The sequence below is a fragment of the Lemur catta genome, chromosome 10, assembly GCF_020740605.2.
Source record: "Lemur catta isolate mLemCat1 chromosome 10, mLemCat1.pri, whole genome shotgun sequence".
Taxonomy (NCBI): Eukaryota; Metazoa; Chordata; class Mammalia; order Primates; family Lemuridae; genus Lemur; species Lemur catta.
In genome coordinates this window covers 8,412,489-8,433,930 of record NC_059137.1, presented here as the reverse complement: position 1 = coordinate 8,433,930, position 21,442 = coordinate 8,412,489, and the positions used below count along the sequence as shown (strand labels likewise).

At 46.0% G+C, this 21,442-nt stretch overlaps 1 protein-coding gene across 22 annotated transcripts in view; it reads left to right on the top strand.

The window, feature by feature from the left end:
- RALGPS1 (Ral GEF with PH domain and SH3 binding motif 1) overlaps nucleotides 1-21,442 on the top strand; it is a 262,547-nt gene that overhangs the window by 24,210 nt on the left and 216,895 nt on the right. For all 22 annotated transcript variants that reach the window (XM_045563418.1, XM_045563417.1, XM_045563406.1 and 19 more), the window contains exons 3-4: nucleotides 14,892-15,013; nucleotides 18,182-18,289. In XM_045563418.1, coding sequence (XP_045419374.1) covers nucleotides 14,957-15,013; nucleotides 18,182-18,289 — 165 coding nt within the window. In that variant the 5' untranslated portion in view covers nucleotides 14,892-14,956. The remainder of the gene's footprint in view (nucleotides 1-14,891; nucleotides 15,014-18,181; nucleotides 18,290-21,442) is intronic.

Below are 21,442 nucleotides of genomic sequence, written 5' to 3'. Positions count from 1 at the left end.
GGTCTGCCTGTAGGGAGCCTGGAGAGGGATCTGGGCTAGAGAGGTTGTTAAGACAAAGGTCACTTACTTGTAGCTGAGTTCCCTCTTGGGTGGCAACTTTCACTTGGGCCTTGCCAGAGTGTTCCTGCCTTCCCTCTAGGCAGTAACTGCAAGCGTTTAAACCACTTCTCCTTTCCTCCCCCGCCCTCTCCAGTCATGCAGGGTTGCTCCCATCTGCCAGAGGGTCTTCTCTCCTTCAGGTCCTTTTGTACTGTCCTTAAGACTTTTTGGGCAGCAGAACCAGGCAGCTGATGGGGTGGCTTAATTATCACAGTTTCACTCTGACTGGGCCCCTTTCTTTCCATACCAGGCTGGGGGAATAGTTCATTCCTTTTTATTGAGAACACAACAGGCTGCTGGAAACTGGGGATGAAATAACATTTGAGCACTTATCCTGTGATGGACTCTGATCAACACTTACCCCTCAGAGGTGGCTTCAGTTAAGGAACTTAATACATATAAAGCACCTAGACAAGTGCCTGGCACCCTTCGTACTCCTGAGTTCCAGCTGTTACTATTTAGTTAATTCTTACAACAGCCACATGAGATGAATACAATCCTGTATCCCCACTTTACAGAGGGGGAAATTGAAGCTTAGAGATACTTGTCACATAAGTAGGCAGGTGGCAGAGCCAGGATTCAAACCCAGGACTGTTGGGCTTCTAAGTCCTGTCCCTCTCTGAAGGTGAATGGGATAGATATGGCTCTCACCTTGCAGAGCTTATGGTCGAACTGAGAGAAGCCACAATTCCATGTCAGAGTGACAGGTGCTACACTGGGCCCACAAAGGTGGGCACTCAACCAGTCTGGGAGCCTGAAGGATAGAGGGGAAGGGAACAGCATTCCAGGTAGAGTGTCAGTGTGATCAGAGTCACTTCCTGCTCACCCATGGGATATGCCTCAGTTACCTCTGGACTGTGACGAGGATGCACCAGTTCAGTGGTCTGTGCACAGGCTCAGTGAGTGATTAATCATTTGAATCTCCTGGACTCTTATCCCCCTAGGCACTCCCACTGGGGCTGACCCCTCCTCTTCCAAGCAACCTGTGCCCTGAGGTCCTGTGCTCTTCTTTATGAAGTCCCCAAGCTTATTGGAGGACGCATGTGCAAATAGCCTAGGATATGGATCTTTGCTGCCCAGCCCACCTCTCACTCTGCTTCTGTTCAATGAGTGCTTCTGTTCAATGGCTGTTCCACAGGACTGTTCCATGGCACAGTGACAAAGCAATGAAACATCACAATCCTGTGATTGAAAAATCAAACCTAAATAAATTTCACCATGAACCTGCCACCCCAACAAATAAGTGTTTGTGTTTGCCCATTTCCCTTCCAGTCTCTGTCCCTAGGGCAGTTATGTTTTTATACAATTGTATACAATTATGTGTCTTGCCACTTTTGCTTCTGTGGCGTGGTTCAATATGAGTTTGATCAGTTAGGCGATTGGCCACCAGGTGGCGCCGCACCACCAGGCATCGGACTCCAACTTCCTGGCTTTGGAGCCGCTAAACCTTTGATACCCAGCTATGAACCATCCTTCAAGTGCTTGTCTGTGGAAGTTCATTTTCACTTTTCTCCCCTAAATGCCGTGCTGCTCCTAAACGTTTCCTATATTTATTTCACAAGAAATGAGACAGTATTGAAGTGTACAAAAAATAGAAGGTAAAAATGCCAAACAATGATACCTTTAGGAGACAATGACATTAACAGTTAGTTTAATGTATATACTTCTGTACTTCTGTGTGTGTGTTCACATGGATGTGTAAATATTTTAAAACATGTTCCAATGTCACTTTCTCACTGAGGACTTCTCACCTTCCCCCCAACTCTTCTGCCTCCCGGTTTTCCCTGCTGTACTTTTGTTCTTACCACCTACCACCAGCTGACATCCTGCTGAATGATTTGCTTATTGTCTGTTTCCCCCACTAGAGTGTATCGGGGGCTTCAGGCTTTTTCTTCACCGTTCTATCCCTAGCACCGAGGACAGGACCTGATGTATACTAGCCTTTCGGTAAATATTTGTTGAATAAATGAATGAATGTAAGTAGATTTGTGGAAATCTTTCTCTGTCAGTAAATACTGATCTGCTTTATCCCTCTTACCCACTGGGTAGCGTCCCATTGGATGATGCACTCTAACTGCTGTGCTGGAGCACGTTTATGTGGTTTTCTAGTGTTTTCTTGCTTTTTTGTAGGCAATATTACAGTCAGTAGCCTTCCTGGAAAGTGCTCTCTGGTTGCCTGTCTGATGATTTCCTTGCTTTGTTCAAACTCTAGGCTTAATGCTTTGTAAATAACAACTCATATTAATCCTCATGTCAACCTCGTGAGAAGGGTGCTGCTATTAGCTTCTCTTGTCTATAGATGAGAAAGCTGAGGTTTAGAGGGGACAAACCCCCTGCTGGAGTCCACACATCTACCGGGTGTTGAGCCAGAGCTCCTGGGGAGTTCTTCTGTATTAAGGATATTAATTCATCATTTGTCATGTGACATCACAAACACACTTTTCCTCATTCATTGACTGTCTTTCATCTTTTTCATGATGTCTTTTCCTGTACAGAAGTTATAATTTTTAACCTGGCTAAATTGCCAATATTTTCCTTTGTCTTCTGGCTTTTGTATCACCCTCAGAGAAGACTTCTTTACCCTAAAATTGTAAAAAAAAAAAAATTGATCTGTGTTTCCTCTAATATTTTTATGTTTTTTGTTCAGTTGTTTAAATCTTAATCCACCAAAAGTTAATTCTTACATATGATTTTGAATAAGATTTTAAATAAATTCCTCCCCTTCCCAAGTGAATAATAAATTGTTTCATCAACGTTTATTGAAGAATCCATCTTCCCTGCTGTTTGAAATGTTGTCTTGGCCATATGCTACTCTGCACATGTACTGGATTCCGTCTTCTGGACTGTGTCCTGCCCTGCTGATCTGTTCATCTCTTTCTGCGCCATTCATCATTGACTGTGGCTTCCTGGCAGGACAAGACCCTTCTCATTTAGTTCTTTCTCAAAAACTTCTTGGCTATTTTTAATTATTCTTCTAGATGAAATTTTGAATCAATTTGTTGAGTTCCAAAATGAATCCCCTTAGGATTTGGAGTGAACTTGCATTTTATTTACGGATTAATTGGGAGAATTAGTGGCTTTACAATTCAGGGGAATGAAATGTCTCTCCTTTGATTTAAGTTTTTTTTGTTATTTAGTAAGATTTCATAGTTTTCTTTAAATGATTTTTATACATTTCAAGTTTATTTCCAGATATTTTTCTCTTTCGTTAGTAGGCTCTTGTGCCATTGTATCTTCTAGCCAATTATTGTTTGTACAGAGGGAACAGTTGATTTTATGGTTGTATCTCTAACACTCATAGTTTTCTCCTCAATCCAATTCCATCTGCTTCATATCTAGAAATTCTTCACAATTTATGGTTCATTGATGTCACCCTTTCCTGTATTTCAGTGCTACCACAGATTGTTTTCTTATTATTTGTTTCTTTGGTCATTTCAAGATTTCGAGAGGTGAAGGCAAACGTGTGAACTCATTTCATCATCTTGAAGCCAATTTTATTAGCAGAGTTTGATGTGAAAGTGTCATTGTCTCCACGCACGTGTGGCACCTCCACCCCATACCTCGTCCCTACAATGCTCCCCGTGGAATGTGGGGTGACACTGAAGACATCCTGAAACTGGGTGGAATTTTTCCATTTTCCCTAAACTTCCTGCCCTCACCTTGTGGGGTGTGCCCTTTATTCCCAGCAGTCTTTCTCCTGCCGCTGCCCAGACCACCCGTCTTCACTCCCCGTTCTCCAGGCAGACCTTGCCCACCCTCCTTTATTCTCTGGGGACAGATTCTGTTTTAGTGGAAAGGACCAGCCTGTTCATTATGCAAATTAGGGGTTAGGGCCAGAACTCAGTTCTGTTTGTCAAGAAGGCCCAAGAATGTGGATATCCTGTTCTGTTCTGCCAGCCTGCCCCTCGTCTCAAGGTTTCTGGGGTACCTGATTGTAGGAGGAACAGCAGCAGAGGAGAATTAAAGGACTCACGAGCCGGGCAGTGCCTGGCACACCAATGCCAGTTTCTCTGGTCAGAGGTGGGTTGGAGCAAGAGACAGGCTTGCAGCCCAAAGGGGCCCCCGCGGACAGGAGCTTGATCCGTCCTTGGACCTTTACCATCCTCCCGCCAGCAACAGCCTATGGGAACATGCAGGCCAGGTGGGCACCGCAGGCAGGTGTGTGGGAGTCAGAGAGGGCTGAGCCCAGGCAGGGGTCCCGTTCCCCTCACAGATCCCACGGCAGCAGTGGGAGAGAAAAGGCCTTGAACATGCGTGTGAGCTTTTGGCAGTCAGTGATGCTCCTAGTGGATGTGGTGCTACTGATGACCTGGACCGTTTCCAGCCAGGCCAGCAGTTCCCTGCCCTTGGCGGGAACTAGGAGGAAGGGAAGAAACGGGGGGCCGCGATCGCTTGCTCCTTGCAGTGGGCTGTCTCTGTCCCCGTCCATCGTCCACCTTAGTGGGGTCTGTTTGGCCCACACAGAACAGGCTGCCCTGCAGTAATGGTCTTGCACAGGAAGTGTTGAGGCCCCTGTTTTTAGGCCTGGTTGTGAGATTCTATGTATATGTGTGTGGTGGGGTAGGGTGGGTGAGAACAGGATAGGTTGTAAGGGTGTACAATCCTTTTAAAATATTTTTTTAACTTTTTATTTTGAGATTATTTTAGATTTACAGAAAAGTTGCACAACAGCATAGAACTTACACAACCGTAGTAGAACTATCAAATTAGCATAGGGAAATTAACATAGGTACAATACTATTAACTAAACTACAGACCATTTTCAATTGCCTCTAGTTTTCCCCTTCCCCAGTGCCGTTTTTCTGTCCCAGGATCCAGGCCGGAGCCCCTCACCACAGTTAGTCATCACATCTCCTCAGTCTCCTCTGATCTATGACATTCCTTAGTCTGCCCAGGAGGTCATATCAGAGCCTCACTGGATGGAATCTAGGGTCTGGTTTCTGTGGGTCTGTTTAACGAACCTACAGAACAAAGGGCTTCCTCCAGTCTTCTAGTGTTGTCGTAGGTGCCTGGCCTGCCTGGCGCTCCCTGTGGGTGCGGGGTGCTCTCCCAGTGCTGCCTCCTCCTGGGCGGGGGGAGGTCTGGGTGGTGGACGCTGTTCTCCTCGCTCCAGCCGCAGGGGAAGCAGCTGATATGGTCCCACCCGTACCAGCTTCTCTGAGACTTGTTTTCTCAGATGTCCCCTCTTTCTCTTGCATTTTGAGTATTTTGCTCTCTGTTAACTCCTTATTTTGAGTCTGAGAACATGCTCAGGAGTCTCCCCGTGTCCCCAGGAAACCCCAGCCTGAGCAGTGCCCCTGTCTCTTGTCTTCTTTCTGCTGTAGTTGGCCCGTGAGAGTCAGGAACTCCTCATCCCTCTCCGAGTTGGGCTTTCCCTGCTGCTGCCCGGTGTTCTTGCCGCTAGATCTGTTCTCAGTTCTCATCCTGTGTGGTTCTGCAGTACCTTATGCCGTACACTGAATTCTTTCTGCTTCTGTATAAGGTCACTGCCCAGGGCAGACATCATCCCTTCTTATCACACAGGGTTATTTCTTTAGCTTCCCTCTTGGTAGGGGGAAGATGCAGCCTGTTTTTCTCCATCTAGGTATTCTTTATATATAGGAAAATGAACCTTTTTTAGGGTGTCATCCTGCAAGTTATGATTTACATTTTGAAAGGATCACTCTGTGTCAAGAATAAACCATAAGGAGGCAGGAGTGCATCAGGGAGGCTGCTTAGCAGGCCTTCGAGGTACCTTGCATCAGGGTGTTGGCCTGGATCAGGGTGGAGGGAGTGAAAGTGGTGAGACTTGGCCACGTGTCACCGAAAGGGGTTGTCTCTGTCCATGATGGCCCCAGGCAGAGGTAGTAACCCCTTCTAGTTCCAGATAACTTTGCATGCCTATACCCCAAGAAAATGCTCCCTGGGCCTTGATTGAAGTCTGTGTAGAGTTGGCACTGGGGTCCTGGTCTGGCTTCTGTGATCTCTGATTCACAAAAGGGGGTGCTTCCCCAGCCAGGCTTCCAGAATGGAAGGTGCTCCATGAGGGTACACCCAAGGCTCCCGTGGGTATCTGGGATGTCCCAGGTAGACCACCCTCATTTCCATACTCTGACTTTCACCCTCATTTCCTGATGCTCCCTTTAAGCCCACCCCACAAATATCCCCAGGCCTCCCATTTTCCTAAAATTTGCCTCCTTTCCCTCTGGAAAAAATCAGGTCTCACCAGCTGGTGGCTGTAGGTGTGTTTTTTTTTTTTCCCCCTCCTTCACCTGTCTTCCTCAGGCTTGTTTTAGAAGGGAGAAGCCTTTGCTTTCAGAGTAGCATGTGGGTGCCGTGTAGGGGATGAGGCAGCTCCAGATGGCATATCCTAGAGGGTCTAAAATAAACCACCCTGCCAGTTGGAGGACTCTTTCCTGGTCTTACGAGGAATGCCTATTCCTCCTTCACATTTGTCCCATTGTCTCAACCTCAGATCGATTTCTTGTGGTCTGTGCTAAGAGAGCATTACCTGTGCCCACCCCAGCTCCGAGATGGGGCTGGGGCTGGGGCTAGGGTGGGGATGACACCATTATGCCACATTGCCTCCCTGTCTAGAAGGCAGCACAGTCAGTGCAGACATGTAAACACCTATCCCCACGTTATAGTTTATCTCTCTGAGCCTCAGTCTCCTCATCTATAAAACGGATTTCTAAAAATGTGTATAAATTCTTTAGCCAGAGCCGGGCACAAAATAAGTGTCTAATAAATTGTAGTGATGTAGTAGCTGTGGAGGGTGTTAACAGAAACAACAGCTGTCATCTGTTGAATGCGTGCTACGTGCCAGGCACTGTGCCAGCAGCCTCTGCATACGTCATTCTGTGAATCCCTTCGGCCTCCTGTGAGGCAGGTACCGGTTGAGCATTCCAAATCTGAAAATCTGAAATCCAAAATGCTCTAAAATTCAAAACTTTCTGAATGTTGACATGACACTCAAAGGAAATTCTCATTGGAGCGTTTCAGATTTTGGATTTTTGAATTTGGGATGCTCAGCCAGTTAAGTATATAATACAAATATTCCAAAGTCTGAAAAAAATCCCAAATCCAGAGCACTTCTGGTCCCTAGCATTTTCCATAGGAGATTCTCAGCCTGTACCGCGATTCTCCCGATGTGAGGAGCGGGAAGGTTGGCCAGGTCAAGCAACTTGCCAAGGGCACAAAGCAAGTGACAGGTGGGCGTTCAGATTCTGGTTTATCTGTTCTCTGAGCCAGGGAGAGGGACCTGGCCTCTTCTACTATTGCAGGGATTGCCCTGTAGCTGCCTTGTCCTTAGCAGCCAGCGATTGCAAGTGGTGAGCCCCTGGGCAGGGGGAGGGTGCTGACTTACAGACTACCGTGAGGCCTCCCCCAGTCCAGGTGTGTGGTGTAAATAGGTCTCACTCTTGTTCAGATGGATGGTAGATACTGTCGTGTTTGTTAAACCACAGGTTCATTTGAAAGTATTGGTGAATTTATAATAGCTTTTTGTTACTAAGAGATTTTTTCTTAACAGATGTCAAAAAGAGGTAAATTTTTTTTTAGTGTTGAAAAGGAGGGTCTGTAATGTGTGTTGACAGCTGTATTTAAATACCCATATCTCTACACGTATCTGTGTGTCTTTGTGGGTGTGTGCATTAAGATACTACCTGACACTGGACTGTGTAACCTTGGGACAGGGACTAGGGTTTGTGGGGAGAAGAGACCTTCCTTTTTTATTTTATACTTTTTTATCCAGTTTATATAATTCTACAATGCACACGTATTACTTTTATTTTAAAAATTCAGAAAGTCATTCTGCTTGGAAAGCTTAGGCATGCCTGGGGTGGACTTCAGGTTCCCTTTCTCTAGTCGCACCTGCCCAGCGTCAGCACACACAGCCCGCACGTGGGGGTGTCCACAGGCTCTCCGTGAGCACGCGGGGTGCTGCCCGTCTGTGCTGGCCCCCACTTCGGCTGCATAAGCATCGGGGCTTCCCGTCCCCGAGAAGGTGCTCTTCCTCCTGGCCCTTCTCTCTGTGTTTGCTCAATCTCACAGGCTTTATCCCTTTTTCAGGGTATTGGCAGGTGACCCTGACTCTAAAGCCAGTCCTCTTTCCCGAGTGCTGCTGACTTCTCTCCTTCATGGAGGCACAGCCCAACGTGGCATTTCGGACACCGTGGCGCCTCCTCAGCCCATCTCTCCCTGAGGGGAGAGGCCAGAGGTTGGATGTTGAACATCTGGAGGGGTGGTTTGGAAGGAGTCGGGAGAGAGCTGGTGAATGCCGGAGTGAGTGATGGCCGGTCTGGTCTGACATGTGCTTACGTGGCCAGGGCCTCTCTTTGAAAGCAGCCAGACACCGCTGCTTGCCAGGAAGAGGGGTTTGGAGAGTTTGGAGAGGGTCAGGATGAGGGAGAGATAACAGCACGGCCATCCCCGCACAAGGGGGGCCTTTCTTCAGCTACTGGCAGGTGATCCTGCCCCAGAGTGGTGGTTGCCCCATGGGAAACCTTTTGGCAGCACAGAGTCTGGCATGCTGTGGCTGTGGTTCAGGAAGTGCATGTGCGTGTGTGTATGTGTGTGTGTATGTGTGTATGCGTGTGCGTGTGAGTGTGTGTTTGTGTGTGTGTTTGTGGGTGTGTACATACGCTCACTGCTCACGAGCAGTTGGTGGAGGGGTTGTGGGCAGAAACGCTCTTGTTTCCTTCCAGTTTGTCTTTGTCACCGCTTCTGTGCATGACATGGAAGGGAGGAGCTGCAGCTGTCCACTGAGAGCAGCACATCCATGTTGTGGAAGTGGGTCTTAAACAGCGTTTGGAATCCATTTTCATACTTGTCTGAAACATTTGGAAGAAATTACTGTCTTGTAATTGAACATTCCTGGACGTGTGTATTTTCTTTAAAGCAACCTCCGTAAGCTTAGGAAAAAGTGATCATTGTGCCTTCTCAGCAGTGGTCTGCATCGGACTGTCTCATGTTAGTTTCTTGGTTTACTGAACCTGAAACCTTGAAAGAGAATTCTGGAAGTCTAGAAGGAAACCAGCGTCGCATATTGGATTTTCCTTTCCCTCTTCAGGAGCCCACACACACAAGACCAGATTCTGTCATAAGCAGAAAAAAGAGAGGAGGGGCTGTTCTGTGGTTCTGATACAACTGCCACGTTCTTAAGAAGTTACATCATGAGAATCACTTTTTCTCCTGCGGTGTTTTGGTTTCCAAGGAGTCAGCAGCAAGAGTATGTGTGTACGTGTACATGCACATGTGTGTGTGCGCACACGTGTAAGAGGTGAGAGAGGCAGAAGGAGGGGGAAAGAATGGGGTTTCTTTGTGTGGTGCAGACTAATTTGCCCAGTCTTAAAAAGCGGGTGTTGACACCATTATGCCACATTGCCTCCCTGTCTAGAAGGCAACACAGCCAGTGCAGGCATGTAAGTGCAGGATACGTTTGTATCCTCATGTTACAGTTAATTTATCTCTCTGAGCCTCAGTCTCCTCATCTATAAAATGGGTTTCTAAAAATTATATAAATATTTTAGCCAGAGCCTGGCACAAAATAAGTGTCTAACAAGTTGTAGTGATGACAGTGATCATCAGACTGCATGTGAGCTCCTTAAGGCCCAGGGCTGGTCTGACTCAGAGTAGGGCTTAGGAAAAATTTTACAAAGTTTGCTGAATGGATGAGAAAGTGAACAGGAGCCAAGATGCTGGTTGCTGTGGTTGTGGCATTAGGACCATCGTGATACCATAAACTCCACGGGGAGCCCTGCCTGTCTTACTTGCTGCTGTGTCCCAGTGGCCTGTTAATCTGTGATGGACACAGGACTGGGAAGGTGGGAGGGGACACCTGCTGCTCATGCCTCAGCATGTTGGTGTCCCACCCATTCCCATGGGCCTCCATCCACACGTGTCCTCCCCACTCTGCCTGTCCTTGACTTGGAGTGCAGCCACTCATCTTTAAGACCCTGCTCAATGGCTCTTTTCAGTGATGTCTTCTTTGACCCCCAAGGGCGTTAGTCACTCCCTTCTTTGTGCTCCAGTGAACCTATCATCTATTACAGCACATGTCCTGTAAGTAGCTCCTTACTCGGTTTTCTCCTGCTGCTACACTGCAGGATCCTTGAGGGCAAGGCTGTATCATCTTCAACTCTGCACCCTCAGAATTGGTCCACCAGCAGTCCCACTGGGTGGGTGTTGAATGAATGAACGATTGGACCACTGAGCAGCACCACTGTTAGGCCCCCATCTACCCATTCGCAGCAGCCCCAAACTTAGGAGCCAACCTTGGTTTCTCTTTTCTTTTTCTCCCCCTGCATGCAGTCCATCAGCAAGTCTTGTCTGTTTTACTTCCAAAACACCTGCCAAATCCATTTCCTTCTACCAATGGCCAGCAGTCCAAGCCATTGCCATCTCTTACCTCCTAAATGGCTTTACTGCATGTATTTTCGGCCTCTCCAATGCAGTACTCCACATGGTACCCAAAGTGATCTTCAAAACAATGCATGGCCGGGTGCAATGTCTCATGCCTGCAACCCTAGCATTCTAGGAAGCCGAGGTGGAAGGATTGCTTGAGATCAAGAGTTCAAGACCAGCCTGAGCAAGAGTGAGACCCCATCACTACTAAAAATAGAAAAAATTAGCCATGTGTGGTGGTGCACATCTGTAGTCCCAGCTACTCAGTAAGCTGAGGCAGGAGGATCACTTGAGCCCAGGAGTTTGAGGTTGTAGTAAGCTCTGATGATGGCACAGTACTGTAGCCCAGGTGGCAGAGGTAGACTCTATCTCAAAATAAAACAAAACAAAGCCCACTGCAGATCAGATCATGTCACTCCCCTGCTCAAAACCTTCTAATGTGCTACAGGGTTCCAGTGTACTCCAAATAAAACCCCAACTCCCCACCGCGGCCTGCAGGGCCCTTTCTACCCTGGCTGCAGCCTGTCCGTGCACTGCTTCCAGCTGACTAGTCCAGACATGGCCTTCTGCCTCCATCATAAAGCTGCTAAGCTCATGTGCATCTCAGGGTCTTTGCACTCTGTTCTTTCTGCAAAAAACAGTCCCACTGGTTTTTATGGCTGCCTTCTTCCTAAGGTTTCAGCTCAAATATTGCATCCTCAGAGAGTGTTTCCTTGACCATGCTGGCAAATATCCTCGTCTACCCTATTTTATTTTTTCAAGACATTTATTAGTATCTGAAATTTTCTTCTTTCTCACATGCATTTTCTGACTCCCAAATAAGAGCGTGAGTTCTGTGGGAGCAGGGACCTATGTGCCTGTTCATTTCATGTCCTCAGTGCCTAGAATAGCAGTTCTTGACTAGGGCATTGATCAGTTTGGATGGGGAAAAGAATTTTTATTTTCACTAACTTTTAACTGAAATTTAGCATTTCTCTCATTTATTAATATATAGACAATGAATCACAGTAATATTAACAGTACCTGTGACTTTGTCACCGATAGAAATCACAGATATTTTCATGTTACATAACGATTGTACAATGCCTCAGTTTGGCTGACCAGCAGAGACTGGTACTGCAGAGTCCTGAGTTCCTAGGAGAATCAGGTGACTATCCTGGTCCCATTGGTCTGGCCTGGGAGGGCCCTCTTGTGGGTAGGGAAGTGGTTCTCAGGGAGGGGCCTGGGCCAGGTTGACCCCATTGCTGGGGGTCTGTTCTCCAATGCAAAGCTGCGGCTCAGCCAGGCCTCAGGGACTGAAACTGGATGGGCGGGGATTTCTCTGGGCCCTGGGAAGGATGTTCCATTCTGCTTGGTCCTGTTCTTTCTTAGCATGTGAAATGTCACTTGTCTAAGAGTTGCTGCCCATAAATTAGGCTGTTCTGTCAGTGGCAAGACATGCAGGAGCCAAATGGGAAACAAGCGCTCTGTCTTTCCTTCCAGCTCAGGCCTCTGTAGAAAGCGTAATGGGTAACACACTGTAGCTGCCATACTTCGTCTCTGGGTGGGCTTGGGGCCTTGGGGAGGGCGGGCAGGTCAAGGCTTTTGGAGGAGGACGCCTGCGCTCGGACCCCTAGCCTCAGCTCTGTTCCTTAGCAGTGGAAGCCCATGGTTTCACAAAGCACTATGCTGTCCTTTCTTGATCATTTAAAGTTAATTTCTTGTTTGTTTTAGGAAAAAAGAATAAATAAATGAATAGAATCTTTCAGGATAAGATTAACACTGATAGTAACTAATAATCTTGGTCAAAAGCTTGCCCTGAGCTGGGCCTGTATGGAACATTTTAAACACATTTCCCTAGGCTGGGTACAGTGGCTCATGCCTGTAAATCCCAGTGCTTTGGGAGGCTGAGGCGGGAGGATTGCTTGAGTCCAGGAGTTTGAGACCAGACTGGACAACATGGTGAGACCCCTGTCTCTCTACAAAAAATAAAAAAAATTGTCTGGGCATGGTGGTACACACCTATAGTCCCAGCTATTTGGAAGACTGAAGCAGGAGGATCACTTGAGCCCAGGAGTTGGAGGCTGCAGCAGTGTATCACTGTACTGCAGCCTGGGCTACAGAGACCCTGTCTCAAAACAAAAACAAAAACAAAACAAAACAAAAAAAACCCTCAAAACCCAAATACATTTCCTTATCTAGTTCTCACCTGGACTCTTACAGGAGGCATTGTCAGGGATGGTTAAGAGCCTAGGCCCTGGCATTGATTGACCAGGGTTTGAACTCCCCAGTCCTACCACTGACTAGCAGTAAATCATATTACCTCTCTGTGCCTTAGTTTCCCAGGAATCCAAATAGTCTCTACCTCATGGGGCTGTTGTGAAGGTTAAATGAGCTAAGAATGTAATGCTTAGCCTCGCGCCTTGCACTGTGTCTGCACTCACTGTTAGTGCTGTTATTAGTGTGTGGAGGGGGGCACCTAAGTGTGCCTCCAAACCATGCCAGAGAAATGAGTGGTGTTGATGGCATCCTTCAGATGGGAAGAGGGAGAGGGCTTGAGAACGGTGTTGAGGGCTGTGTGACGCAAGAATTTGTGGTTGTCAGGCAAGTGGAGAGAGCAAGGCCTCTGGCTGAGGCCAGGCTGTGCTGATTGGGCTCCATGTCTGGGCTTCCCTGCACACCCAGAAAGGAGCAAAGTCCACTTCAGCCTGACCTGAGGCAGGCGGGACCCACTTAAAGAGGATCAGTCCAGCTGTCTCCCACTCAGTCTCCCATGGTGACCCTCTGTTAGGCCTGGATCGAGTCACTTTAATCTTGTTTGAACTGATCTGAACAGATTCCGTCAATCTAGCTGGTTTGTTGTGGCTTAGAACAGACTGGCTGAGTTGGCCCTAGACCTCCTGCCCGTTTGGTTTGGTTGTCTGGTTTGAGACAGCCCAGGCAACTTGACCCAGACTTGCACCGACTTTGAACTCTTGAGCTCGGTTTACTTTTAGTCTCAGTTTTTGGATTCCCCATTTTGAGGTCTCTGAGTTTTTCACTGGGGTTTCTGCTGGCGGGTCCCATCCACTCAGTTCCCAGGGGCCTTTCCTTTCCTCCAGGGCTCTCCCTCTCCTCTCATGCCCCTCTCGTCCTCGTGTTTGCTTGCTGATTAATAGCACCCTTCTCTGTTACCATGTGCTAATACAGTGTTTTCGGTGTTTTAATTTTTATTTGATTATTTCAAAGGGAATGTGGGAGGAGGGAGATCCCCATTGTGAACCAGAGCTGAGGGTGCTTCTCTTATTGTGGTATAATTCATATACCCTAAAATCTGCCCATTCTAACTGTTCAGTTCTGTGATTTCTAGTGAATTTTTGGAGCTGTGTAACTTCCCCCACAGTCCAGTTTTAGAACATTTCCATTCCCTCAGAAGCTACTTGTGTCCACGTCAGGCAGTCACCACTGATGGGCATGTTGGTCTCTATAAATTTGCCTTTTCTGAGCATTTCCTAAAAATGGAGTCATATAGTACATTCTTTTGCATCTGTTGACTTTGCTTTCTTCTTCCCTTGGTCCACACACCTCCCTCCTCTCCTGGTCACTTCCTGCTAAACAGCTGTTGGTGGCCACAGCTCTGTGTGTTCAGCGGTGTGCTGAATGCTCTCCTAGAGATGTGTACACAGTGGTGAGAGAGCAGCTGGTTCTGCTTTGGGTGGTCCACGCCTGGAAACCAGAAGCACCATGTGAGCAGGGTCCTGAATGATGATGGGCTGGTGGGACAGCATGAGCAAGGCACCAAAGCATGAGGTGCTTGCCTCTCTGTGCCTCAATTTCCCCACATGTAATTAGGTGTAATAGGACCTACTTCAGGATTGGTGGGAGGATTAATGTTGAGTTAATGTGTGTCAAGTACATGTACATGGTAGGTACCATATGGGGTTAACTATGCAGGTTGTTATTGATGAGACAGTATGGTGTCCACAGGAATACAGTAGAATCAGTTTGTTCTCATCCCCCCACCTTTGTTTTAGAACAAAGACCACAAACTCTAGTGTCTGCACGGGCCAGGCAAACACTGAAATGGATGCCCAGGCCATGTGGGGAGAAAGGCACTTGCTCTAATCCAGAGGGCAGGCACTGCTCCCCCCAGCTGATTGTTGTCATGCAGGAATATGGGCCCACTATTGCCAGAAAAGTCAGAAATCCAGAATTCGACATGAAATCTTCCAATTTTTAAATATTGATAATTAATTAAAAAAATATTAATACTGTGTACAAGCCCAACATCCTATATTTGTGGGTCATAGTTAGCCTGAAGGCCACCAGCTTATGACCTTTCTTTCAAGGTCTCCTCTGGCGTGTCTGCTGAAGTCTGCTGTAATTGTCTCCTGGGGGTGGGGATACGTTGGGTTTTGAAGAGTGGTTCTCATGAGCCCTTTGCCTTGCAGGAATTCTCCAGACAGGTTATGTCACCGGCAGAGGCTGCCCTGAATCTCCCTGCAGCCTGGAGACTATGTATAAGAGGAATGGTCTGATGGCTAGCGTGTTGGTCACCTCTGCCACTCCACAGGTACAGGGGCTGCGAGGATCGAGATGGTGCGCTGGCGGTGCGGTGTGGGGGGAGGCGCCTGACCCAGGCCCCAGCTGAGGCAGGGACAGCAAGGCTGCAGGGCTTCATGAATACCACCATTCTTAGCACTCCCAAGGCCCCTGGCCACGCCAGGCGTGAGATTTGGGAGGCAGTCAGCCCTGAGGATCAGTATGTTTTCTGAAGTCGTTCTCTTCAAAGAAAAATAAATACCTGCCCAGTCCAGTTGTAGCAAGTGCCACATTCCATTTTGGTGGCAAGAAGGGATCAGACCTTTCCCAGGAAAAGCCGCTGCTGATTACAAATAAGTCACACATTCTGGAATGAAGTCAGACAGAAGTCATTCCAACTGGCCCTGGGTTCTTATTTACCTTGCTCAGTAGGAAATGGCTGTAAGGACTGGTGGTCTGGAGTGGCCTGGGCCAGGGCCCCTGCTGTGGGGTTTGGGAGTTTGTTTTCCCAGCTCAGTAATGGCACAGGGGCATGCAGGCGGAGCTGTGCCACCTGAGGCCCAGGGTGCCACTGCGTTGCATGTGTAATGCCTGCTCCTCTGACAAGCTGGCAGGGCAGTGTCAGGGTTCTACCTCACAAGGCCCTCATCATCAAATTGGGCTTTTGAAATGACCCTGGGTAACCATCCAGAAAGAAATGAACCAGTTCATTTCTTATAAACCTTCCAAAAAATTCCTTATTTTTATTTCTGGTCCTGAAATTGGACTTGTGGGTGCCTCTTAAAATTCCCTAATGGTGCCAACACAGGGCTAAGTAGACTCGCTGCAGCAGTGGTAGCAGCATTGTTACTGTTATCATCAGCACCCGTGAGTGTATTTGGGACACCTTTTGATTAAACAAGTCCCCTCGTATTAGTGTGTGTGTTTGGGCAGGTATAATACAGCGTTACAGGAAAGTTGTAATACCTGAAATCCCAGGAATGAACTCTGTTTGGTAGCTAGAGGAATCAGACTTCTATTTCTATCTATAATTTATGCTCCATCCAGAGTAACACTTCTTTCTTCTCTGGTCTGTGTGTATGTATATGAGCGTGTATATGTATGTGTATATACATATATGTGTATGCACTCATATATACTGTGTACATGTGCATATATGTGTATCCAGCACACGGTAAGTACTCAATAAATATTTGTTGAATGAATCAATGAATGAATACATGTATAACTGAAGTGCTCAATGAATTTGGTGACTGAATGGCACATTTACAGCCATACACACCCATAATTTGGTGCTCACTATATGCCAGGCACTTTTTGCATGTTCCACAGGCATTCTTTCATTTAATCCTTCACAGTACCCCTCCAGGTATGTGTTAGATTTATCCCCAGTTTACAGATGAGGAAGCTAAGCTATAGAGAAGTGAGCAAACTGGCTTCAAATCACATAGCTTCCAGGTGGATGGGGATTCAAAGCCAGGCCTCTCTGACTGTCGAGCTGGCACTCCTAACCACGACACTGTCCAGGCCTAAAGAAAATCAGCCTTGTCACCCTGATTTCGCCTGCTTCCTGGAAGGTGGGTATAGAGGTGCAGAATGATTTGCAGATAACTGCTCAGGATCTGTCTATGAGACTGGGAGATGGAAGAGACTGCCAATTTCAGGAGCATTCAGGAGTAAGCTTTGCGACTTTTCAGAAGTTCATTCTAACACAGATTCTCCTCAGGGAAGAGTGTCCTATCACCTGTGGAACTTTTCAAATGGCCATGCCTGAGCTCACCCCCGTCCCTTTGAACCAGCATCTCCTGGGGTTGGGGGGTGGGGCGGTATTGTGCCATTTGCTTTCTCAGCTTCACTTTATGTAACCTGTACTACAACCCTGGGAAGTAGGTTTTAATATTACCATTTCGAGATGATAACTGAGACCCAGCAAAATGAAGTAACTTGTCTGAGGTCAGATAGTAGCTGGTGTGGAGCTGGCATTTTAACCAGGCCTGTCTGACTTCAGAGCTCTTAACCAATATGATGTACTGCTTCTTAAGATCATTTTAGAGTTTTGGTATAGTAGACTCATTTGTAAAACCTTTTAATGGCACAGGCCTGTTGAAGTCTACAGGTTTAATTTCTGCTTCTCTTTTTAACCTCACATTTCCAGTTGTTGACTATTGGTTTCCCTCAGTGGCTTAAAAACACTCTAGTTTCCAGTAAGATTGCAAAGTTTTTCCAGATATAGCCATTTTGGAAAGAGTGAAATAAAGAAGAATTAATAAAAGCATATTCTCTAAATCCCAGGCCAAGATATTGAGGTTAATGGAAACCACAAAATCCTTCTTCATGTGTTGAGACGAATATTTATGAACAGGGCACAATTTTTGGGTGGTAAGATTGACTGATTCCCAAAAGTAGAATTTGATGAAATTAAATAAAATTAAAGAGAAGGTATGTTCAACATTCTGGGATCCCTATAGTATTGGGTTTTGTGAACTCAGACACATTTGGGGAGTTTTAACTTTCTTTTTTATGGGAGACCCTTTTTTTATAGGCAGGACTCAGAGTGTTCTTCTTAACACAAGGGACTCTACTAAAATAACTTTCACACCGGTCTCCAAAGCCAATTGGTTACCTCTCAGCTCATCAACTAGCAGGCTTTGAGTTCCAAGTGGCCCATACAAGAAATAAGCCTCAAGAGCCATTTTTACATTTTATGTAACAATTTCCTACAGTGACTTCAAGTAGGAAAAAAAAGGTGAAACCAGGTAATGTTTTGAGAGCCATATGAAACAGATTATTTCCTCAGGCCTCCTAAGATATGAAGGTCTGTTTTCTCTGAAGGAAGTTTGGGCTGTAATTTTTTAACCCACTGCTAAACTGCTGGCCAGAAGTAGTTAGGGTATAGCAATTGCAGATATGTGTTTTGGGGTCAGTTAGATACAAAAGAAGGTTCACGTTCTGGCTCTACTTCCTTATCTGTAAAATGGGAATAATAATAGTATGTACTCATAGTGGCACTCATGAGAATTAAATAAGATCACACACATGAAGTGCTTAACACAGTGCCTGGAATAGAGTAGAGTGCTAAACGTGACACTTTCTTCATTGTACAGTTCTGTTGCTTCCCATCCTCAGCTCCGAGGAGGTTTGGGAGCAGTGATCTCAAGCCACCTACTTAGTGGGCACCATCTCCCATCACTCTCCACAGGGCAGCAGCAGCTCGGACTCTCTGGAGGGCCAGAGCTGCGACTATGCCAGCAAGAGCTATGACGCTGTTGTCTTCGACGTCTTGAAAGTGACCCCAGAGGAGTTTGCTGTAAGTGACACAGAGTTGGCATGGGTGGCTGGCACCATGCTTGGGGGGGTCATCCTTTGGGCCTTTTACTCAGCTTGGAAACACCTTATAGACCCAAAAAGAGGGGAGTGTTGAGTAAAGTATGGTACATCCGTTATGAAATACCATGCAGCATTAAAAAGGGTGCTGTCAATCTAGAAATTAACCACCTTGAAAGGCATACCCAATATGTATATATAAACAGTGGAAGAAGCAGACTGTAGCACAATTTACAGAGAATATACCATTTTAAAAATTCATGCACAATACACACATATATTTGCGTAATGTTTAGATTTGATGTTTACATATTCATAAATATCTGGGTATATATAGGGAAACATTATTTACTATAGTTTCTGGTTGTAGATTCCAGGGGACTTGCATTTAATTTTTCTTCTTTTTGTTTATTTGTATTTCCCACATTTTTGCAATGATCGTTTTCTACAATGATGTAATATTATTTGGGCAACTTTTAAAATTGTAATTAAAAAAAATTGTTTTTTCTTCAGACAGTGTGTTGCTGCTGTTCTGACCAAGGGACTGTCCCTTGTGGTGGAGCAGGGTCGGCTCCTTGTTTTGCCACAACTTGGTTTTGTCCTTTTGCCCTTTGAGGGCAGAGGGAACATAATGGCTCTGGGGTGACCTCAAGCTTGATTGTGAGTGCTGCCCAAGGGTGTATTTCTCTCTAGAACCATGGAAATGTTTCCCACCCATGCCCCTTCTTCTGTATTCCCCTGGCGTAAGAGGGTTCATGCCCTGTGGGTGCCATGGGAGCTAACTGGGCCCCCTGTCATTGCTCTGCAGTCATTGGCTCCCACATTTACTTTGTGCCAGTCCATGTTGAGCCTGACACATGCATCATCTCTTTCATGTGTCTGAGGGATCCTTTTAAAACCTGCTTCAAACTCTGCAGTGGCTCCCTCCTACTAGAATGAAACTAAGAGTTCTTCCTGAGGCCTCCAGCGCACTCTGTGGTCTGGCCAAGTTTCTTCTCCTGCACCCAGCCCGCCTTGCTCACCAGCTCTCCGCTGGCTACCTCTTTCTTCCCCAGACCCACCCAGATCCTCCTGCCTTGCTCTTCTCTTCTCCATCTGTGTGCTCAGTCTCTGGTCAAATGTCAGTCCTTAGAGAGGACTTTCACTGAGCTAACATAGCATCTCTCCATCGCTGCCTCTCCCCTTCATAACTTTTATTGCTACCCAACATTATATAATAATAAATTTGTATTGCATACCTCCTCCACTGGAATATAAACTCTCTAAGGACAGAACTTTATCTGACTTGTTCACTGCTTTTTCCTCAGTGCTCCAAATATGCCTGGCTCATAGTAGGTGCTCAATAAATACATCTTGACTGAAAGAATTCAGTCCTCACTGCAACCTGATGAGGCATATCATTAGCTTCCAATTTTATGATAAAGAAACTAAGGATCCAAGAGACTAATTGTTTTACATAGATCATATAGCCAGGTATTGGCAGATCCGTATCTGAAAGCCTCATCTCCCAATTATTGTAATGCTGGGAGGTAATAAGAGCAGCTCCCATTTTTTAAATACCTACTTTGTCTAGATCTTTTTTTTTTTTTTTGAGACAGAGTCTTGCTCTGTCGCCCAGGCTAGAGTGCCGTGGCATCAGCCTAGCTCACAGCTACCTCAAACTCCTGGGCTCAAGTGATCCTCCTGCCTTAGCCTCTCAAGTAACTGGGACTACAGGTGCACGCCACCACACCTGGTTAATTTTTTCTATATTTAGTTGTCTGGCTAATGTCTTTCTATTTTTAGTAGAGATGGGGTCTCGCTCTTGCTGAGGCTGGTCTTGAACTCCTGACCTCAAGCGATCCTCCTGCCTCGGCCTCCCAGAGTGCTAGGATTACAGGTGTGAGCCACCACAACTGGCCTTGTCTAGGTCTTATGTTAAATGTTTTACATGCCTTATTTAATTTACTTTTCACAACAGCCTTATAAATGAAATAATATTATTGCCAATTTGCCAATGAACAAGTCAACACTTAGAGAGGAGGGTCACCTCTTTACACAGACAGTAAGTGGCACAGCTGGGATTTAAAACCAGGGCTGTCTGACACTCCAGACCATCATGATCTGTGAGAAATCTAATACAAGCCACATATACAATTATAAATTTTTTAGTAGCCACATTTAAAAAAATAGGTGGAATTAATTTTAATAATATATTTTATTTAACTCCACATATCCAAAAAATTATCATTTCAGCATGTAAGCAACATGAAATTATTGAGATACTTTATATTCTTGTTTTTCAAACTGAGTCTTCAAAATCTAATGTGTATTTCATACTTATAGTACTAGCAACACTTCAAATGCTCAGTGGCCACATGTGGCTAGTGGCCACCGAATGGGACAGGGCAACATTAGAGTCTGTACTCTCAGCCACAAAGCAGTATTGCCTCTCCTTTAGAAAACTTCATAGACCATGCAGGCTGATGGCCTAGCTTCCATATTCTATTTGTGCATGTTTGCTAGTTGTATCTTTAAGAGTTTCGTTTTTTAGCTTCCTGAAAGGAATGAAGCAGCAAAGAGTCTTAAAAAATCCCTTTATAGCTGTTCACCGAGGGGAATGGCAGAGAGTTAGGCTGCCTCATAGAAGAGTATTGCCTAACAGGACTCCTTGGTGAAACTCTGGGCTTGGGTTCCTAGCCTTAACCTAGAGCATTGCTTGGCCTGCTCCACACCAGTTTTCTGAGACTGGAAACACTGTAGGGAAAGATAGTGAATGCTTTGAGGGTACAGTGCTAGAACTTTGGCTGCCCCTGCTGGAGCCAGTGTGTCTTTAGCATACATATAAAACAAGATGCCCTGGAGTCTTTAGTCTCTGGGGAAGCATTGGAGTTGCTAGGTATCAGAGTTGAGCCAGACCATCTGGCATTTCAGTTTCCTGTGTAATAATATGAAAGAAAGAAAAAACTCAGATACAAAAGTCCATTAAAAGAATCATTAAAGTGATTCTGGGAAGATGGTAGTGACAGCATGGTTTTTTATTCTCTCTTAATCCCTGCCTCTCCCTCAAAAACCCCAACATTCAGAACAACTAGATAGCAAACCCTGAAACCCATGAACAATATTTATAATAAAACTAGGTGACGGGTTTTCCCCA